Source organism: Hyperolius riggenbachi, chromosome 1 (assembly GCF_040937935.1).
Source record: "Hyperolius riggenbachi isolate aHypRig1 chromosome 1, aHypRig1.pri, whole genome shotgun sequence".
Classification (NCBI taxonomy): domain Eukaryota; kingdom Metazoa; phylum Chordata; class Amphibia; order Anura; family Hyperoliidae; genus Hyperolius; species Hyperolius riggenbachi.
In genome coordinates, this window is record NC_090646.1 from 272,718,980 (window position 1) to 272,742,164 (window position 23,185).

The window sequence follows — 23,185 nt, forward strand, 5'->3', positions numbered from 1 at the left end:
CAATTTATCTTTCTAATTAGCAGAATCCAACTTCTATTTCAACATAATCTACTCTATGTTATCAAAGATTTGATATATACTCAGCAGCTCCAAATCTTAGAGGTGCATCAAACTGCACATACACAAATCTACAGAATTCTTTCAGGGGTGATTTGCCAACACTACAGATGGTAAGGGAAATATATGCAATGGTAACAGTTGTCCTTTTTTTCTTGTGTTTTATGAACGAAACATCTCAGTGGTGGAATTACCATTATAGTAACCAGTACAGCTGCAGTTGGTCCTGATGCAGTGCCCCCATTCAACATATACTGCACCTTTCCCTTGTAACAGGACCACCTCAGTTTATGAAGTATGTAATTGCCTTTGTGTGCTGTTCATCACAAAAACAGTGTGGCTGGCAAAACCAGTACTGAAGCATTCCTTCTTGCCCACAGTTACAAGTATTTGCCATGTGATCCTGACAGGTGTTGTAGTACCCATGACACACCCACTCCAAAATGATGATAATTTGGTTTATTGATACAAATTCTGAATGTGAACAAGTTTACATACAGTAACTGGCTTAAAGAGGAAGTTAGGGCAAATCATTTTATTTATTTTGCATCGAGCAGGAAAATGTTTAGAACTATTTACAAATTTAGATTTATACTTGTTCCGCCCTTGGCCAACTCTCTTGTTGCCACCTGACCATGTGCAACAGTGCCCCTCCCATTCCATGGGCAGCCCCCTCTACTATGTGTAACATCTAAGAACAGCAGTCCCTCTCTTTCATGTACAGCTCCCTTGAGTAGCATCTCTCCTCTATCCTGTGTTGCTCTCCATTTTCAGCATCCCTTTTCCATTTGCAGGCTTTTCTTCATCGCTCATAGGATCTTTTAAAACACTTCTAAAAGGATTCCCTGTATTCCACTGGGAGACTGTAGGGCCCTGGCATGTCCCAGTAGTTGACAGCACGGACTCTGTATGATCCAGATACTAAAGCACTGTCTAGAGAGAGAAACAGGATAATATGACTTATTATCAATTGGCTAATACTAAGTAGCTAAAAAAAAACAGCAGTCCGATTTCATCTCCACAGCAATTAATTAAATGTGGTGTCACCTGGTAAAGTAACCATTATTTTCATTGCCATTTAGTAAACAGTAAGATATAACTTAAGCCCCCCCCCCCAAAGTGTTTTGTTTATTGTTGGGGGGGGGGGGGGTCGAGAGAGATGTAAGTGATGGCAGACATTGAAGACATTGAAAAAAAATCTGCTTTTTAGCAATACTGGGAAGGGATAAGAGGTAACCACAAGTTACGCAACTCCTTAGCAAGTCTTTGTATGAGGACCCTAACCAACATTTATTCTGTAACACTTGAAATAAAAAAGGGACCCCACACAAGTGATGATGATGAGACTAGTGCTACATGTATATGCACCCATGTGTATCTCATCAAGTCACGTGTCAGTGTAAGTTCTGGAATGCTTTGAAGCTATGAAGTAAAATTAATCAAGATTTTTAACCTCACTGCCAGTTACTGAAAAAAAATCACAATAGTATAAAGGCTTAGGGAGTGTGAGGGTTTGCAAGTTTTATGTTAAATTTATATGCCTTGAATGCAGGCCAATCAAAATCAACTACTGCACTTTATTGGCCCAATTCCAAGCTGCATAAATGTGCATAAAATCAACAACAAATTTGCATAATTCAGAATTATTGAACATCTGTTAGGGGTACAAATTTCCATCTATGCTCATTAATACTGGGCCATTCCAACCCAACCCAGGGAATGATAATGGATCCAAAATAAAGAAGAATGGGTGAGGATGGGTGGAGTTTATGTTTCCACACACAGCGCTGGTCTATACTGAGACAAATGATGAGTGGTAATAATGATGGTTAAAAAAACAATTCTGAAAATGGTACACAAATAAATACACCGCTTACCTGGGCTATATGTGAACAAAGTAAAAAGAAGACTTCTTTTATTTACTCGGGTGAAGACTGACCCATCAGTTGAAAATTCCACATCGTATGTTTTCAAGCACCTTCAAAATGTACATACATTGTTAGTTCATCAATGTAAATACATCATTACAACATTAAATACATTTCTTTGCTTTTACACATAAAATAAAATCATGGAGGTGAATAGTTCTTGATAAACCAAGACTTTGTAAAACCAATGAAACATCCACAGAATACAAGCAAGAATGCTAATAATGAAAATGGCACTTGCTGTTGTGTGATGTTACACCAGCTATCCCTGAACAAAATAAGCTCATCACAGCTGTCAGAGCCAACAGGGTTAGAAGATCCTTGGGTCAAGGACAGAGATACAGAGAGAAGTAAATACAGAAAAATCAACAGGATACCAGAGAATCAAAAGCCAGAAGAGACAGTCAGTCAAGAAGATAGTAAGAACTTAGCAGGAAAACTATCCAAGGCAGGTCAATTCATTAACCAAGTGTAAATGAATAGCGGAGATGCCGCCGCATGGGCAAGCGGCATGGCCGCTATCTCTGCGTTCCAGTCGGCGGCTTCTGCTGAGCAGCAACATGCTGCTGGTTCGCCTGGTCCTTCTAGTGCACACAGATTGAGAGCTACGCGCGACAGGACCTTTATATTAGTAGAAGGGGGGTCAGCTGATCAAGCCGATCAGCTGACTCCAGCTATGCTCCGGATTGGCTGAGTGACTGGGGCGGCGCTGTGGAGCGCTCTGAGTATTTGTAGGACTTGCCTGTCAGTTGCAGGTTGTCTGCTGTTGCGAAAGCTTATGTTAGCACTCAGACCATAGTCAGATCTTACAGTGTGTTAGAACCAGCCGAAGCTGGGAATTCACACTTAGTCAGATTCCGTTGATAGCCTTATTACTCTATTGTATTGTGAGACTTCTGTACCATTCTGTAGACTAGTTCCCAGGTGTTGAAACCAGGGACTTCACACCTAAGACTAGGATATTGCTACATCGCTACTGTTTATGTGTTAGACCAGTTCCCAGGTGTTGAAACCAATGACTTCACACCTAGATTAGGACTGTTATATATTTCTGTTTACCTGTTATGATCTCTGGCTTTCCTGACCACTCTCCTGCTTACTGATTCGGTACTTCCGCCCACCTGATAAACTGTTGCCGACCTTGCCTGTACCCGGATACCGAATCAGTCTTCCGTCTCTGTACTTTATCTGTCCGTATGTTGCTGACCTGGCTTGTCTGACCATTCTGGCTATCACCTAACTTTTAGGTGATCAGCCTTACTGTACTGTCTGTGACACTAGCTCTTCAGGTGTTCATTAGCTGCAAGCACAGGCTTATGGTCCCCTGCTCCTCAGGAGACCATCTTGCAGCACAGTCAGTGGTCCCTGCCCCTCAGGGGTCCAAAAAAAAAAGGATTACAGATTACGGATGAGATGGATGTTAGTGGAAATGAAAGACGTTACATCATAATGAGACAAAACACAAATTCCAGACTTTGGGCAGCAAAGGATAACAAACAAGGTCAATAAACTAATTGAAGTAGGAAACAGAGGAAAGGAATAAACAAAAAAACATAGAATGGAGCGAACTGACCACATAGCTGGAGAGAACACAAGATGTAGACAGGAATCCAGATGGGTGAGGTAGAATGTAACAGGGATGGAAATGGCAGATGTATGCAAATTGCAAGCAAGCAAAGCCCTCCCATTTGGATAGAAAACACAGGAGTTGTGTGTATGAATATAATAAATATTGTTGTCCATTTAGTGGTCTGTCACAGTGAACTCACAGACTGGTTTTGAGTCCAGCCAGTGGACATAGTGTGCAGCCAGTCTGGGGCACCTATACTGGGGGCAACTATACAAGCTACCTATACTGGTTTGACTATACTACCTATACTGGGGCAGCTATACTAGATACCTATACTGCTTAACTTATACTGGAAACAACTATACTAGCTACCTATACTGGGGTAACTATACTACATATACTGGGGGCAACTATACTACCTAACTATACTACCTATACTGGGCGCAACTATATTAGCTTCACTACCTATAGAGGGGCAACTATACTGGCTACCTATACAGGCGGCAACAATATTGTTTACCTATACTGGGGGCAACTATACTAGCTACCTATACTGGGCCATCTATACTGGCAACCTATGCAGGTGGCAACAATATTGGCTACCTATAGTGGGACAACTATACTGGCTACCTATACAGGGGGCAACAATATTGGCCACCTATACCGGGGGCAACGATACTGGCTGTGACTGGATGGGTGTGTCAGTGGCTGGACGGTGTAATGGTTAAAAGCTCTGCCTCTGACACAGGAGACCAGGGTTCGAATCTCGGCTCTGCCTGTTCAGTAAGCCAGCACCTATTCAGTAGGACACCTTGGGCAAGTTTCCCTAACACTGCTACTGCCTATTGAGCGCCCTAGTGGCTGCAGCTCTGGCGCTTTGAGTCTGCCAGGAGAAAAGTGCGATATAAATGTTATTTGTCTATTTGTCTTACATATACTGGGGCAACTATACTAGCTACCTATACTGGGGCAACTATACTAGCTACCTATACTGGGGCAACTATACTGGCTACCTATACAAGGGGCAACAATATTAGCTACCTTTATTGGGGGCAACTATACTAGCTACCTATATTGGGGCAACTATACTGGCTACCTATACAGGGGGCAACAATATTGGCTACCTATACTGGGGGCAATATACCTGGCTACCTACCCACCAATACGGAGTGTGAACATTTTTGGGTGCTGTGCAATCATTCCAAATGGTGGTAGGGCGGGGGGGGGGGGCATCCTCACAAGGTTTCCCCAGGCAGTAAAAAGTCCAGAGCCAGCCCTGCAACCTAGAGTGCTACATTGGGGAGTCCCAGGAATAATATTCAGTAATTCTTTAATAGTAAAGTTTATTATTCAGAGACCCTACAAAGCTGCAACTTGACATATTTGCATTTTTCCCATGTTGCCTTCAAAGCTGCATAAAAGGCCCCTACCCACCACTGTACAAGAAAGATTTTATCATACAGGAAATAGCTGTTTGTAGATAAACTGAACAAATGGATTTTAACTTTTGATATAATGACCTGTACTGTACTATTGAATGTGAAGGAGATACACAGTGTATAGTAACTGGATGACTGAACTGTCTGGCTATAAAATGTGGGTGATTCAGAAGAACCACAATGTAATTGGGTAACCAGGCATTAACTAAATATAGGTTGTTAAAATGAATATAATGCTCACAAATAGCTCTTATAGGAGATTGCTGAATGATAAAATATATTTTATGTAATACTTACCTAGAAATGATATGGTTGTCACTCCAAAGAACTGATACTTGCCCTTTAAAAAGAGGAATTATTCGGACATTTGTAACCTTAAAATTGAAAAAGAGATTTCATTTAAATGTGCATTACTTATTTGTTCAATAGCTCTATTGACTGTTTCTATCATTGTAAAATAATCATAAATCACCATCACTACACTGCTGGATGGAACACTGGTCGTGGATTTTGCTGCTGCTGGAGGCAGAGCTAACGGCTATAGCCCTGCCTCTCAGCGCGTCTATCAGGCTGCGGATCACCGTCTCTCCCCGCCCCTCTCAGTGAAGACAGATAGGGGCGGGGAGAGGCGACGATCAGCGCTGACAGACGCGCTGAGAGGCAGGGCTACAGCCGTTAGCCCTGCCTCACCAGGAAGTGATCCCCGCACTGCATGGAGGGGATTTGGGGAGTAAGGGACCCCCGTTCAGCGGTGGTTTAGCGGCGTTTTAACAGGGGCAAACATGCCCCTGCTTTATATAAGAGAATCAGCGAGATTTATTCTCGCTTCAGATTCTCTTTAAATCTGTTATTGGAAAAGAAAAGACTGGAACTGATAATTTTTTGTTTTGTTTTACTACTCTTTGTTCCAGTGATAACCATAAATAAACTCTCTTTCTAACCATAACTAAACTCCTAGATTATATTCCTGATAGTCAATGGAAACACAAACAAAAAAAAAATAATCCCAAGAAAAATACTTGTTTCCATACCTGCTGGTAGTGCCTAGGAAATCATCCCAATCAGTAGCCAATACCCCCTTTACCACGAGTAATCTTAACCTTTTATTGAATAAATCGTCAGTGATGTCTGTATGGCTGATATTGCGTATGCTATAATTTCAGAGCCATGGGCCTGAAAGTTTCCTGTCTGTGAACCTCATTGCATTGCATTGTGGGAAAGAACATCCATTTCCAACTGCTAAACAAGCAGTATTTCCCTCTGTATATATAAATATATATTTTGAAAAAAAAAACTGTTAGGGCCTGTTTCCACTACACGCAGGATGCAGAATGGATGCAGAAAAACTGACTCCAATGAATGCTTATGGGCCTGTTTCCACTAAACGCGATTTTTCTGATGCAGATTTTCCCATAGGCATTCATTGGAGTCAGTTTTTCTGCATCCAATCTGCATGTAGTGGAAACAGACCCTTAGCCCATCACATTTTTAGTGAGAGTGTTTATAGATAATGGCAGTTGGGGCTGCCTGTTTTTTCCCTTCACTGCAAGTAGTAAAGATGATGACTTTCATGGTCACGGTGCATCAAACAACATGAATAAATTACCCAGTGAATATTAATCATTTCTTGATCAGCTTCTATTTTTTAACTTCTCAATTTGTAATGTATCGATTTATTTTTTGCCCTCTACTAGCATATTTTGGTAAAGTTCCTTTTTCAGGCTCATTATTGTAAAAGCTTAAATCCCTTTAGGGTGAAGGGGTGGGGAGTGGCTGATATCCATTGCAAGCAGGGGAGTCCTGAACAATGCCTGCCTGCATTAGAGAAAAAAAATAAAAAGGCTTCAGAGAGGGAGACCCTGCTGTTTTTTTAAGTTATACATGGTTTAAAAAAATATTATTTGAAATAATATAAATGACTAAATAATTGGTAGTCAAGCAATAGGTGATCACTGGTGTTTGGCATTACCAAAAGCTTTGTAAAACGGATGCCTAGATGCAACATGCCTAAAAGCAGCCTAGGGGGCTCTGATTGATTATTTTTTTGCAGATATGCTGAACTGTTTGTCCAATGATGTATCAATAAAACTGTGAAATACAGTATGCCCCAAATGTGAGTGCACACCCAATCTTTTAGTACGTCGTGCCTGCCTTGGTGGAGTTTTGAGGTCCTGCAGTGTTGAGGATGTGCTACTTACTGGAGTTGAGTGGTATTAACTTTTATACGGTAATATGTACTGTAGGACTGAACTGAACTGTAAGGATTGCTGATTTCTCAGCAAAGGTAGACATTTGCTTGAAATTAGCTAATTTAACAAAACCAAGCAAGTTGTTTGAGGGTTCACTAAAACAACCACTTAACCAATTCTAAATGTGTTAAAGCTGGCAACCAAAACATTCTCATCCATTTTACACAATGAGAAAATTCAACTTGAATTAGTCCTCTGGACACAGGAAGGGTTGTAAATAAATTGTTCCTTACCTTTCCAGGAGGAGACTGAGGTTGTTCACATATGTGAATAAAAAGCACAGAAGGAACTGAAAGTTTAATTTTCATAATCTTGTCTCCATCTTTAGGGAATGCAGTGGGTCCCTTGATGATTGGATCCTTTAAAATAAATTATTAAGATAAATATATAGGTGAAAACCCAAGGTCGTTGTCTAAAGCACCTTAGAAACCCCATTGGCACATACAAAAGTTTACTACGCACTAGCTGTTTTCAAGACAGTTTAGCAACATCCCCTGAGACTTCACCTCAGCCTTAAGAATGTAGTCATTAATGAGCCCTAAGCACTTATTGGCATGTGCATGGTCTTATTTCTTCTGGGGAGTTAAAAGGAAGTGATCAATGAAATAATGTTTAGCTATTAGTTTTATGTTTAAACTTGAGCACCTCGAGCCCCTTTGACTGAGGCGTTTCAGTCTGGGGCCCAAATGCAATTAACTTTTTACCCTGAGTTTTCTCCTAGAAGATAATTTTAACACTGCCACTTTGCAATGGAAAAAGTATTAAAAAGTAGGTGAAAAAGCACTGTAAAAATTATTTTGAGTATTTGTTTGTTTGCTGGTTGTTTAAAATGTATTTTATTTTAAGTTGTGAAAATATCACCTAGGAGAAAACTCAGGTGAAAAAGTGAATTGCATATGGCCCTGAGTCTCTCTGACAAATACACACCTTTTTTGGTTACTATTGACCTGATGAAACAGGAAATGCCCATGAAACATGTTGCCTGATCCTACTTTTGCAATAAACTCTTAAATGTAAATTGAGTTTTACTGGTGATTTTTGCTACTTTTTAAGTTCACAAGAGAATTAGGCCAATTATACCTCTATCTACCTACTGTTACTCATTACACCTGTGTTGGGAGGTTGTATTTTTAGGAGAGCTCTTTCTTACCAGGATCTAACTAATCACCTGTAGCAAGGCCTTTGAAGATCCTTGTAAGCTGTTCGGCCATTCAGTGGGCGGGAATTCCGCCATAAGCCTTATTAGTAGTTGCAGGTTATTGGCAACTTGAAATTCATGAGTGACTCTTTACATTACTTATCCTGGTGTTTAAAGCAGGATTGTCATCCACAAAATCAAATTCCATTTACCCACTGCTATGTGTTTATTTTGCAGCCTGCAACCTAACCCTGCATTGCAAGGATTGCAATCTAATCATACATTTTTTTGCTGTAATAAATCTTATCTCAGTTAGCCTGGCTCTACTTGGTACACTGTTGACGAGAGGGAAGCTTGTCATCTCCCCTCCCACATTCCTGCTCCTCACTGATTGGCTGAGGGCAGTTCAGTCTGAAGCCAATGAAATACGATTTATGCTGTGCTCACATGCGTTTACAAAGCAAGCTAAATATGACAGTGCATTTTCTAGGAGAAACAAAAGATTAAGGGAGGAAATGGCATAAGGATTGGCAAACAGTTTTCTCTTTATTTACTATATGAAATTCACTGAAACCAAAATGTGGACAGTACAATACATCTGTTATGTAAGTAGAACAAGCATTTTTCTACTTGTATATGTTTTTTCTTTCCTGGGATAGTGTGGCTGTCCCTGCTGCTTTAATATATTACACTATTGGCTCCTGGTATTTTGTCTCCCCTGTGTTTTCTCAGTCCACAGATTGCCGTAGCCCACCCCCTTCAAAACTGCTGAAAAGTTATTTTAGAGCGAAGATGAAAAAGGAGAAAACTCAGGAGAAAAAAGTTAATTGAATAAGGGTCTATGGGAGCCAGACTGTGGCCTTTATCCAATTCACTTTTTCTCCTAAGTTTTCTCCTTGGAGACAATTGGTCTTCTCTTTGAAAAAGTATTGTCAAAATTATTTAGAGTATTTACATATTTGCAGGTGGCTTAAAAGGCATTTTATTCATAACATTTGAAAATATCACCAAGGAGAAAACTCAGGAGAAAAAGGTAATTGCATATAGGCCTGTGTGTGAAATGTGAGAAATCAACCTTTAATGATTTATTATGTGCACCTATGTACAATAAGCCTTATACTTTTAATAAAAAAATTACACGTGTGCTATATATACATAGTATACTATAGACATAGTTTTCTCCTAGGAGATAATTTTTCAGCTTCTTTGCAATTGAAAAGGTACCAAAAAGTAGGTGACAAAGTACTATCAAAATTATTTTGAGTATTTTCTTGCTTGCTGGTGGTTTAAAAGGCATTTTATTGACAAGGTGTTAAAATATCACCTAGGAGAAAACACAGGAGAAAAAGTTAATTGCATATGGGCCATAATGTGCAGCCTCCATGCCCCCCATGCAATATCTGCATCTGTCAGTCATCATTTCTCCATCTAAGAAGTGCCACCATCATTTGTCCCAAGTAACCTGCACAAATCCAGTTAAAGAAATGTTATATGAACTGTACATTCTCTTGATCTGCTGACATTTCATATGGTGTAGTTAAAGGCAAAGTGAAACTTTGAAATTTCTGCTACTGAAGACATTTTAGGATAGAGAAGTTTTCCATGTCTCACCTCAGCTTTCCGAATTTGTTGAAGTTCTTTAACAGTTGGAAAGTCTGGACTACCCGTGTTCTTCCATTCCAAAAATGGGTTTGTTAATGTGTTATCAATGTAATATGTTACATACACAAGATCTGAAACAGAGGAAACCTTGTTTACAACATAAAAATGTTGGTTTCAAGCAAAAGAGCACAAAAAATAATAGGAGTATGTGTAACAGCCTAAAGAGTAACTCGTCTGATAAAGTAGGTATGGTTAGAGAAATCTTTTATCACCAATAGGAATTCCACCCACTTCCCAACAAAGTGTTTTTTGTTACTAAGACATTCAGTAAAGAAGAAAAATTTACAGTGGGGAAAATGATAGTCAAAAAAAAAACCAAAAAACCACAACAACAACACTTTTGTAATAGGGTTAGGTAGGTAAAGCGCGTTTTTCTGGTTTTATTGCCATAATGTTCCCATTGTTGGTTTCATTTTATGGCCTGGCTAGATGATTGGGGTTACCTCCACAGGAAGTAAGGAAAAATACTTTCAGTGAGGCACACAGAGCAAGAAAACCCTAAAAAAAAAAAAAAAACTAAACATGAAGGGGCAAATTTATATAGATGTAATAGTTATTATAATACATATGTTTCTAATAACAATATTTTTATTAAAGTGTATGCTTCTTGTGCCAAACACAGTATATGAATAAAACAAAAATGCCTAAAAATATATATTCCCTTCAAAATGGCCGTTACTGAGCAACATTTTGAGAATGTGGTAATCCAAACTCTATGGGGAAGATTAATGAAGACAGAATTAAAACTGAAGCAAAGGTGGAGCACCTGACCAAACCAATCAGATTTCAGATGGTGAGGGAAACAAGGGCTCTGCCTGGTTGTTTTCAGCATCTGCTGCACTTTGCTCAAGTTATCTTTACTCTGTTCTTGAGAGACTGTGTGATCCAGTAAGTTCTTCTAAAACGGTCTGTTATTAGACAGCAATGTATGTAACTTTGTCCTGAGTCACAACAAGGATGCTAAAAAGTGATAGAAATAGCAATCATGTGCAGCCCCCGCAGTGCAATATATTTATAATATGGTAGGATCTCTTTATAGTACACTCTGATATAGTAAACCTCTAGATATAGTAAACTCAGTCCTCAGGTCCCAGCAAATGCATCTGTATAAATATGCAATGTATGACCAATTCTAATATAGAAAACGTCTGATATAATAAACTATTTTTCCTGGTGTCTTGGAGTTTACTATAAAGAGATTTTACAATATAATATAGATTTTATTTAGGCCCCAATTAACCTCCCATTTTTAAAGAATGTGACTAGTAATTTTGCATGAATTAGCAATGCAAACAGGTTATGCACTGCAGGCCTAAAAGATTTACAATAAATGTAAATATATTACAAATACCTGAATGACTAAGCCCAGTGGTTCCATTTTCTGTTGAGAGTTGAATTTTATTAGACAGAGAGCTGTTCTAACTCCGCCCCATATCCCATCAATTTTCACATAAAGAAGAGGGGGAAGAGCTGGATGGGATCAGCAGCAAGGCTCTCTCATTTGCTCAGATATTCTAAACAAGAGAAGCTGATCTAAGGTTTTAAATAAATGCAGGACTACCTAGATATTTTACAACCACCTCCTCCCTCCACTGTAGCATTACAACAGAACACAGTTATTTCCCTGTCTCTGTTCGGTTTGAAGAGAACAAAGTGGAATAAATCTAGTTCAGTTCAAACAATAAAAGAGAATCTTAAATAAATTATGAAAAAATGTTTACGTTACCTTTAGATTTGGGGAAATTTGTCAGATTTAATGTGATGAATTGTATATCTGTAGCAGTTTTATTATCATCAGATGCATAGAGGAGTATGCTTGCTTGCCAGCTATCAGACTGAAGAGCTTTTCCTGGTTCATGTGTACTTGCTATGACTCCAACAATACTACTATTACTGGACAAGTGTCCATCCACTTGTATGTTTGTAGAAATATGTACTTCACCTGCCAATACAAATCATCTATTTAACAACATAAAAAGTACTTTAAATATAACTATTTGAGACACTATTATATTAGCAGTAACTTCTACTTCTACTTCGACTTCTACATGTTCTTCTAGTCAGTAGTAAGTTAGCCATGTTTACGATCAGTTATAAATCTTTACCAGTATTAATAAGAATATGACTATGTCACAGTCATTATACTTTCCTAAGGTGCCTTGTTTTATGGCTAATTATCTCTTCATTACAAGTATACTGTGCAGTAATTGGACCTTCATAAGGATAAACGTTTGATAACACATTTTAAAAAAAGTCAGCAAAAAGTGATTGTAATCTTGAAAAACACATACTGAAATTATATGTTGCTTCTGAAAGTAATTTTGATTTTCAATTAAAAAGTAATGGCTTTTGAAGTGAAGGGTGAGATAAGAGTATATTTTTATGTAAATAGCTTAATCCTTTCAGAGTTAGGTGTAAAGTCTCTAATTGGGGTTATGCCTCTTGTCAGGTTTATGGAAGCTACTGTAAATGGCTACATTTTTTCTTGCTGGTCTTTTCTACTTTTTTTTTTGTTATTTTCTGTACTTCTGTCAAATAATAAGTTCTGTATGTGCACTCCTATGTTTCCTCTTTCTTTTTTTCCATCTTCTCTCCTTTTATAAGTCAACATCTCCTGCAATGAATTAGAATCCTAAAATGATATTTTCCTTGCTGTCAATACAGCACAGTAAGATTACACTTTCTACTGTGTTTCTTTAACCTTTGGTTTGCCAGAAATACTTTTTTAAAAACACTTTTACTGGCATAGCTGCAAATAATCTTACAACACACATTGAACTATATCCATACTGGAATAACCTACACAGTATAGAAGCAATGCTAAGTATTGGCTATAGGAGGCTGGAATTGTCCAATTAAACCAAAGTCCATAGCAGTAGGTTTCCCGTATATCAGTTATGCAGGCTTCTTTGCAGTAGATGAAGTTTAAATAGGCCTTCAATAACATCAGTGCCACAAGCAATTATAACTAAATAAACATCTGTTTGTGGAATGCACACTGCAAAATTCCATATCTTTATTGCAACAATCCTTTAATGATACCATTTTCTCAGTCGAAAACACAATTTTTTTCTTTTAGCGGTTTTTCTTTTATAATTCTTTTCTACTATTGTGTGATAGGGAAATACCAATGTTTAATTTGTTTCATGTCATAACACTTACTTATCAAACTGCCATCTGAGGCCTATCTAAGGTACAGAAAATGACAGAACTCTGCAGTTCTGCTAAGCTAAACAAGCCCAGTGCATTATACATTAGTGTAACTATACATAACATCTGTCTTCTTTACCCCTGCTTACAAATGTATGCAACTGGCCAAAACACCAACTGTAACTGAGTAACGCTCTACAATTTACAGTTAAAGTTAGAGCTAGACATAAAAGTGGAACTGATTTAAAGATAGGCCAATGGTTTGGATTGTGTGAGGCAAGATTTGAGGTTTAGGATAAGTCAATTAGCGATGGTGGGGGAATTTTCAGATGAGGGATACTGGTGTTAAGCCGCCTTGGGATCATATGTACTTACAGTGGGAAAGTTTGGGCAACCTTGTTAATCGTCATGATTTTCCTGTATATATCATTGGTTGTTAATATAAAAAAATGTCAGTTAAATATTTCATATAGGAGACACACACACATTGATATTTGAGAAGTGAAATTAAGTTTACTGGATTTATAGAAAGTGTGCAATAATTGTTTAACCTCCCTAGCGGTATGGACAGAAATGTCCGTTCAAAAAAACATGCTGTGAACAGTATAAACATGCATACACATCAATACTCTCCTGCACTGTATACTAGACCCTTGCTTGACACATTTTGGCAAGTTACAGGAAAAAAAAGTTTTAAAAATAAATTTTATCACTGTTTGCACAGAAATCCTGGGGGAATTGAACGCTGGGAAGGTTAAACAAAATTAGGCATGTGCATAAATTTGGGCACCACAAAAAAGAAATGAAATCAATATGTAGTAGATCCTCCTTTTGCAGAAATGACAGCCTCAAAACGCTTCCTGTAGGTTCCAATGAGAGTCTGGATTCTGGTCGAACGTATTTTGGACCATTCCTATTTACAAAACATCTCTACTTCATTCAGGTTTGGTGGCCTCCGAGCATGGACAGCTCTCTTTAACTCACACCACAGATTTTCAATTATATTCAGGTCTTGGGTCTGAGATGGCCATTCCAAAACATTGTACTTGTTCCTCTGCATTAATGCCTTAGAGGATATTGAGCAGTGTTTAGGGTTGTTGTCTTGTTGAAAGATCCAGCCTTGGCACAGCTTTAGCTTTGTCACTGATTGCTGGACATTGGTCTCCAGAATCTGCTGAAACTGAGTGGAATCCATGCGTCCCTCAACTTTGACAAGATTCACAGTCACTGCACTGGCCACACAGCCCCACAGCATGATGGAACCACCACCATATTTTACTGTAGGTAGCAGGTGTTTTTCTTGGAATGCTGTGTTCTTTTTCCTCCATGCATAACGCCCCTTGTTATGCCCAAATAACTCAATTTTAGTTTCATCAGTCCACAGCACCTTATTCTAAAATGAAGCTGGCTTGTCCAAATGTGCTTTAGCATACCTCAAGTGGCTCTGTTTTTTGCTGTGGGTGACGAAAAGGCTTCATCTGCATCACTCTCACATACAGTATCTCCTTGTGTAAAGTGTGCCAAATGGTTGAACAGTGCACAGTGACTCCAACTGCAGCAAGATGATGTTGTAGGTCTATGGTGCTGGTCTGTGGGTTGACTGACTGTTCTCTCCATTCGTCGCATCTGTTTGTCCGAGATATTTCTTGGTCTGCCACTTCGAGCTTTAACTTGAACGGAGCCTGTGGTCTTCCATTTCCTCAATATGTTCCTAACTGTGGAAACAGACAGCTGTAATCTCTGAAACAGCTTTCTGTGTCCTTCCCCTAAACCATGATGGTGAACAATCTTTGTCTTCAGGCCATTTGAGAGTTGTTTTGAGAATCCCATGTTGCTACTCTTTAGAGAAAATTAAAAGAGGAGGGAAACTTACACTTGACCCCCTTAAATTATATTCACCTGTGTATGTAGGTCAGGGGTCACGGAGCTTACCGAGCCAGTCTGAGTTCCAATAATTAGTTCTAAAGGTTTTGGAATCAATAAAATGACAACAGTGCCAACATTTATGCACCTGCCTAATTTTATATAAACAATATTGCGCACTTTCTGTAAATCCAATAAACTTAATTTCACTTCTTAAATATCACTGTGTGTGTCTTCTATATGATATATTTAACTGACTTTTATTATAACAACCAACGATTTATACAAGAAAATCATGACGATTAACAAGGTTGCCCAAACTTTCGCATCCCACTGTAAATTATTCTACAATTTAAATATTGATCTCTTACATGTTTAACATAGTATGTCATCACTTCACACTACATGCAGGTAAGCACATTTTCTCTAGCTATATGAGCAGATACCGTACTTCAAATGCCATTTTTTTTTTTAGATAACATAAAATAAGCAACAGACCATAAAGATACTGTGGAATATGAACAGAGAATGGGCAGCAAGATGCTACTATATAAAAATCTTTTTTGACATAGGCTTATATAGGAAAAAATAGCCTAAAGTCATTGCCTGTGTGAAAAGCTACAGAAAAAATATATAGACATTGAGCAATTCCATACTGCTATAATTTAAGATGAATGATTGATGTCACATCTCACAGGCATGACAAGGTTAGGTGTATGTGTCAATCCTTGAAATCCGTCTAATACTACTAGGCTAGTAATAGTAGGGATGGAAGGCATTTTATAACTAGATTCTCCAAACAAAACTGCTTGGAATCAAAAAAGAACTTTGAAATTTGGTAACAGAAGCCATAATAAAGAATGCATGGAAAGTTATGTTAATTAGTACATTTCATGAATTAGCATTCGTATCAATATGAACCGTCACTCTAAAGCGATTATAGCGATGAAAACGTATTGGTTAGGGATAGTTTTTGTTTCCTTGCGATTTGCATTTCACTGGCACTTGGATTGGTAGTCTTCTCATTGGAAGACTGTAGGGATCTGTGTAGACTCTTAGCTCCTGTTTGAGACATTTGTTGATAGCAAACACTCTATCTGGGCTCTTTTCAAATAAGAGAAAAGTGACAGCAGGGATGGTCAGAAATGTCAATTTCCATTTCTGCCGAAAATCCGCTTTCCGCCATTTCCAATTACTGCTACCGATTCTGCTTTTTGATAACGATTTTTCCGCATTTCAATGCAGATTTTCGCAGTAATTTCTGACGACTTTAACATCAATTTTCTCAAAAACTACAAGGTCTTTTTGAAATATTTTTGATTCTTCTTCTTCCCACTTGTGTGCTTACCATTCCCTGAAATTGGTGTTTCTAGCACCTATGGGGGCTTTGCTATTAATCTAAAGTCGGCATCATACCGCATATAGATAATGTGAATTTTCTGCATTTTACATTACAGCCAACAGTCAGCGGCCAACTTTGGCAGTTAATAGCAAAGTCCCCGTAGGTTCTAAAAAACACCAAGTTTTAAGGGTATGTTAAGCAGAAAAGTGGAAACTAGAGGTTAAAAATATTTCAAAAAGACCTTGCAGTTTTTGAGAAACTTGATGTTAAAGTCGGCAGAAATGACTGCGAAAATATGCATTGGAACCGCTATGCCGACTTTAGAGGTCAATAGAAAAGCCCCCATAGGTGCTAGAAACGCCAAATATTCAGGGAATGTTAAGCAGAAAAGTAGGAACAAGAGGAAAAGGACCTTGTAGTTCAAAAGGACCTTGTAGTTTTTGAGAAAATGGATGTTAAAGTTGTAGGAAATTTCTGCAATTGACGCAAAAATTTCCGCAAAAATCCGCCTACCGCACTTGCATTACCGATTTCCGAATTTCGATGCGGAAATGCTATTTCCAATCGGAAATGAATCCGAACGAGCATCCCTAAGTGACAGGTTTTATGTAATACTGTAAAAACAAAACCAGTACTCTTCATTTTTTTCTCATTTCAAAATCCTCAGTCAGTGTATGTGGGCTAGGAAAGGGTTTCTCTGCATCTAACTTTCTTGGTATATGCAAGAATGCCTAAGGGCTGGAACCCACAAGAGCGTTTTTTTGAGCATTTTGGCAGCGCTGCGATACGCTAGCGTTTTGCCAAAACGCTCAGCTGATGTTAATGGATGGGGCAACTTCCACAGGAGCGTTTGCGTTTCCCATAAACGCAAACGCAGGACCTGCAGCATTTTGGGAGCGTTAGCGCTTCAATGTAAAGTATTGAAACGCTAGCAGAAACGCTCAGCAAAACCTAAACTGAGCGGTTTTGCTAGCGTTTTGCGGTTCAGCACACTGTAACAAAATTAAAAATAATTCACAGGACCAATCAGGATAAAAACGCAAAACGCTACACAACCGCTGAGCAAAAAAATACACTGTTGCAAAACGCGACCGAAAACGCGCATGAATCCGCTTGCAAACCGCTCAGACAAAAAGCTAGCAGTTGCGTTTTTTGTTTGCGGATTTCAGTGGGTTCCAGGCCTAAGTGTCTCCTAATTCCTTCATCTGGCTTCACATTCTGCAGATATGCAAATGAACACAGGAATATAACTATTTGCTATGGGTAATAACAAATACTTTCAACACTTGATGTTCTGACTTACAATGTTATCTGTCTCTAAACAAGAACCACACTATTTAATCATAGACCCGCTAGAACCCAGAAAGTGTCTAGGTCTAGTTGTGAAACACTAGTACACTAAATGGGAGAGCACAGGAGTGGGTACTTGCATCAAGATGCTGATTTATGTATTTGCTATACTCAGGAATAAATCGCTATGGCTCCAGGACAGATGCCAGAAAGGAAATACAAGCAATTATACTAGTCCTATCACTCATATTATATTATCCTAAAAAATCCGCGCTCATATGCCACAAGTAGACCTCAACAGTTTACCACAGTGCTCCAATAAAAGTTCAGTTCTTTCCCTCCGGTACACTGTGTTGCATCCACGCTGTTACCAGTATCACTTTAGGCCACACGTCATATGCAAAGAAAGGGAAGAAAAAACACATATAGTGTAACACTGCGATTGCCTTAGAGCCACCACCTCCCACGTGTGGTAATCGCCGTCACCTCACTCCAAACAAACACCTAGTGCCAGGGACACCCCCCTTCGTGCCCGCACTCACCCCTGAGTCCTCCCAATTATCCGGAGGCAGGAATGATAGCTTTGGGGGGTCAGATGTTAAACTCCGTAGGTAATATCCACTTTCTCCAGAAGAGAACTCTAAAACTAAAAAGCGCCACAATAGTGTAAAATCTTCTTTTAATAAAAAAAGTAAAGAATATTGCACTCACAAGCGGAGGTAGATCACAAGCATGTAAATACAGATATAGTTCCCGGGCAACCGCTCTGTAAGATGCCGTCCTGGATTCAACTCTCACGCTCGCGTCCTCCCCACTACTTCCTCCTTCCTTGTTTGCCAGTTACGAGTGCCGTAGCTCCGCCCTATGCATTTCGTCAACTAGTGACTCATCATAGAGCCCCTGATGAGTCACTAGTTGACGAAATGCATAGGGCGGAGCTACGGCACTCGTAACTGGCAAACAAGGAAGGAGGAAGTAGTGGGGAGGACGCGAGCGTGAGAGTTGAATCCAGGACGGCATCTTACAGAGCGGTTGCCCGGGAACTATATCTGTATTTACATGCTTGTGATCTACCTCCGCTTGTGAGTGCAATATTCTTTACTTTTTTTATTAAAAGAAGATTTTACACTATTGTGGCGCTTTTTAGTTTTAGAGTTCTCTTCTGGAGAAAGTGGATATTACCTACGGAGTTTAACATCTGACCCCCCAAAGCTATCATTCCTGCCTCCGGATAATTGGGAGGACTCAGGGGTGAGTGCGGGCACGAAGGGGGGTGTCCCTGGCACTAGGTGTTTGTTTGGAGTGAGGTGACGGCGATTACCACACGTGGGAGGTGGTGGCTCTAAGGCAATCGCAGTGTTACACTATATGTGTTTTTTCTTCCCTTTCTTTGCATATGACGTGTGGCCTAAAGTGATACTGGTAACAGCGTGGATGCAACACAGTGTACCGGAGGGAAAGAACTGAACTTTTATTGGAGCACTGTGGTAAACTGTTGAGGTCTACTTGTGGCATATGAGCGCGGATTTTTTAGGATAATTTTACTTATTGTTTACACAAACGATTTAAATACGCGAACCACGTCTGCAAAGTTTTACTGTTGATCCTAAGCGCAATTTTGTGGATTTATTCACTCATATTATATGACTAGATATGGTCCATCTCACTGTATGGAGTGATGACATGGATTTTGTCTAAACAAGGTGAGAAAAGACTAGACTTTTTTAGGATTTGAATGATATGAAAAATTCCACAAAAGCCAGAAAATCTTTGGTAATTCTTCTATATTAAAAGGGGCAGTGGATGGTAGGAGACACTATAGGGAGAAAAACTGGATATTTTCCAGCATGACAGCTGGAAGAGATGGTCAAGGGAAAGAGAATGAGAGGTAGACTACTGTTTCTTAACATTACTTTAGCATGTAACCCTTTATTAATGATTTTGTCAGCCAAGTACCCTCTACTGTGGATAATGTCACCTCAGGCAACCCTTCAATTGACTCTATGTTAGCAGTGCTTCATAATTATGTATTAAAGCTTTGCAAACTTTCCTTGACATTCAATTAACTATAAAATACTTATTCAGGTTTGTTTATGAAGGATTTGGCATTTTTTATGTCAAAACTTACTTTAATGGATTGACTATGGCAAGTTCAACTACCCCCTGAGAGCAACTAAAGTACCCCCTGGGGTATGTGTACCCTTTGTTGAGAAGCTGAAAGGAAGTCAAAGACAGCAATGGGCAAAAATATTAAACAAATTACTTATTCTCTTCATTGACACATGAAGAATTTTGCAGAAAAGCTCAAAACAGGACATGGTAGAGACTTATGATGGCAGATAGGCAGATCCCCTGGAATGCCAGGACATCTGAAAGGAGGACTTATGATGTTAAGTTAGTCAGTGGGAGGAAATTAGTGATGTAAGAAGGCATGTCCACAGGGTAAAGTCTACTAAATATATACACATTATTATTATTATTATTATTTTGTATTTATATTGCACCAACATCTTCTGGAGCACTGTACAGAGTATATTGTCTTGCCACTTAGCTGTCCCTCAAAGGGGCTCACAATCTAATCTTCACCATAGTCATATGTCTATGTATGTATCGTGTAGTGTACGTATTGAGACAGAGATTGTGAGGAAGGTTACATCCACAGAAGATCTGTGGTTAATTCTCCAAGATGTTTGGAACAACCTACCAGCTGAGTTCCTTCAAAAACTGTGTGCAAGTGTACCTAGAAGAATTGATGCTGTTTTGAAGGTAAAGGCTAGTCACACCAAATATTGATTTGATTTAGACTTCTCTTTTGTTCATTCACCACATTTTGTTGATGGATGAATATAAATGATTAACAATTCCCTTTCTGAAAACACTCATTTGTTCATAGCATTTTCACACACCTGCCTAAAACACACACACACACACACACACACACACACACACACACACACACACACGCACACACACACACACACATATCATTAATTTAAATATTGTCTAAGAGGAGAAAAAAAAATTCCACATCTTAATATTTTGCTAGAGTAATTGTGTAGTTTGTCATCACATTTTGCAAAGTGAATAAAGGGATATGTACCTAATAAAGCCAGCAAGCCCATTACGGTTAGCACTGGTTTTCTCACCATCTGGACATGAGGGGGCTTAGTGTTGTTCATCTGGAAGCGAGCTGTCAGTGTCCGCTGTGTAAAGTAGTGAGGGTAATAGTTCATGAAGGCATTATCATTGCTTAGCAAGCTGTAGTTCATACTGTGGTTCTCATTTGACAGCATGTAGTCCAAGTGTTGATCTATCACCTAAAATCCAAGATTGAAAGTGCGGTTAGCAAGTAAATAAAATAAAAAGTAAACAAAAGATGTAGTCAACTAAACAAATGCAAAATGTTTACATATTTTTATTTGGTGCTTGAACTTAAATCTTGGTAAATGAGAAGTAAATGCAGTATTATCTAATGAGGTGCATCTTCATAGCATGCATTTTTATTTTTACAGCTTAGAAATGTGGTTTTCTGCATACCATGAAGCTTTCGTATTCCTATAACTACACAGTACCAAGATTATTCCTTTATTAGGCTTACTTGTCTGCTAATCAGATGATAGAAAAGCTCTTAAGAAACACTGTCAGTGAGTCACTTACTTAGATGATAGTATTTGTCCTGCAGTTCACATCTGATTATATTTTGTAAATATACATACTGTATATTCTGGAGTATAAGGCCCGGTTCACACTTGCGGTTTTGCAAAAACCGCACCGGATGTCCGGACCGCACCGGAGCCGGATCGGACCTGAACCGTACGGTTCCTGTCCGGATCCGGTCCGGTTGCATACGGTTTCCGTGCGGTATGAACACGGTTGCGGTCCGGATCCGGATTCTTAAAGAGATAACAACCTGTATAAAAACAAAAAAAAAATGTTGGGGTCTGGGAGGTCAGCAGAAGGGGGACCTGTGGAATCAGGCCCTCCGCTGTTTAGCACTCACCTCCACCTCCAACATGCTGCCAACATCTCCAGCTCGTGCTGCTCCACTCCAAAATGGTTGCCCATGTGTCCCCGATACAATATCGCCGCAACAATCCTCATAGGAAGTGGGGTAGAACATCCGGATTTTTTGCCAGTGTGTTGTGCGCTCTCCGGTTCAAATTGGTTTCCATTGGCCGGATGGTGCAGTCCGGCTCCGCCCCGGATACGGCTGCCGGAGGAGCCGGACCAAAAAATAGCGCATGTTGGAACGGACACCGGAGTCCGGATCCGGTCCGGCTCCGGTCCGGACGAAACGGACACATGTGAACCCTGGCATAGACTTACATTGCTATGCCGTGCGTCCGTTTCGTCCGGCCAGCATGCGGTGCGGCTCCGGCACGGCTATTCCGGATAGCCACCGCTAATGTGAACCGGGCCTAATACTACTTTTTAACCCATGAATATCTTCTGAAAAGTCAAGGGTCATCTTATCATCTTATACGCCGGGTGTCATTGATTCCGGGTGACATGCCCTATCCTGTTACCAACTCTCAGATCTCGCTGCTGAGGACTGTAGTGAAGCGGCACAGGCGCACATGTGCGAGATCTAAGAGGCGGAGAAGGAGGTAAATAGGATAGAAGGGTGGGCCAGGCAGGTGAAAGAGGCGTGTTTTATGGGCAGAGCGCATATGTATTCTTACATACTGCTCTGATAAACAAAGAGACAGGGAGAGCTTACTAATCCGTGAGAGTTGACCAGTCCAACCAGTCAATCCCCTGTATCATGTTATATACTGGGTACCACATACAGTACAGCACCAGTATCTGTTTATACATAGCACCAGTATATGATTTTTTAATTTTTATTTGGTGTGCGTTGGAACAGGGGTAGTCTTATACAGCAAGTATATCCCAAACTCTATATTGTATTGTATATTACAACTAGATAAGTTGGGGGGTCACCTTATATGCTGGAATATACCGTATATTTATTTATTAATATAATTAATATTTATTATTCATTTGTATTATGTGGACTTGTTCCGTGGCACTTTACACAGTACACTAAACATTTTACAAGCTGTAGCTCATAGAAGAGATGGAATTTTTATAAAATATCAGAATATTTCTACAGTGTGAGAGGAAACCAAAGCACCCTGAGAAAACCAAGCAAATATGGGGAGAACATAACCATGTTGGAGATGGTGTTCTGCCCGAGACAGTGGCATAACAATAAGGGATGCAGAGGTTGTGACCGCACCGGGGAGGGGGGGGGGGGGGGGCTGGACTAGAGGCGCTTTAATAGGGGCCCTCTTTCATATATCTTATTAGCTTTTCATTGGTGCTGTGCTGGTAATGAACACGTCTATACGTGTATAACATAGTGGCAATCCTTAACAAACTGATTCCTTGCTCTAAATACACCTCTCTGACACTGCAGCTGTCCTTGTTAGGTGTTGGGACTTCATATCAAGAGAGTGCTTGGGCCCCCATGTCAATCTCTCACTGGGGCCCC

General features: G+C 39.5%; 1 protein-coding gene across 1 annotated transcript in view; it reads right to left on the reverse strand.

The window, feature by feature from the left end:
* Positions 1-501: 501 nt before the first annotated feature.
* Positions 502-23,185, reverse strand: part of IDUA (alpha-L-iduronidase) — a 179,132-nt gene continuing 156,448 nt past the window's right edge. The window contains exons 8-14 of the mRNA XM_068233576.1: positions 20,789-21,005; positions 11,770-11,985; positions 9,993-10,114; positions 7,477-7,602; positions 5,292-5,368; positions 1,935-2,035; positions 502-990 (exon numbers count right to left, since the gene is read on the reverse strand). Of these exons, the coding sequence (XP_068089677.1) occupies positions 890-990; positions 1,935-2,035; positions 5,292-5,368; positions 7,477-7,602; positions 9,993-10,114; positions 11,770-11,985; positions 20,789-21,005 (960 nt within the window). The 3' untranslated portion in view covers positions 502-889. The remainder of the gene's footprint in view (positions 991-1,934; positions 2,036-5,291; positions 5,369-7,476; positions 7,603-9,992; positions 10,115-11,769; positions 11,986-20,788; positions 21,006-23,185) is intronic.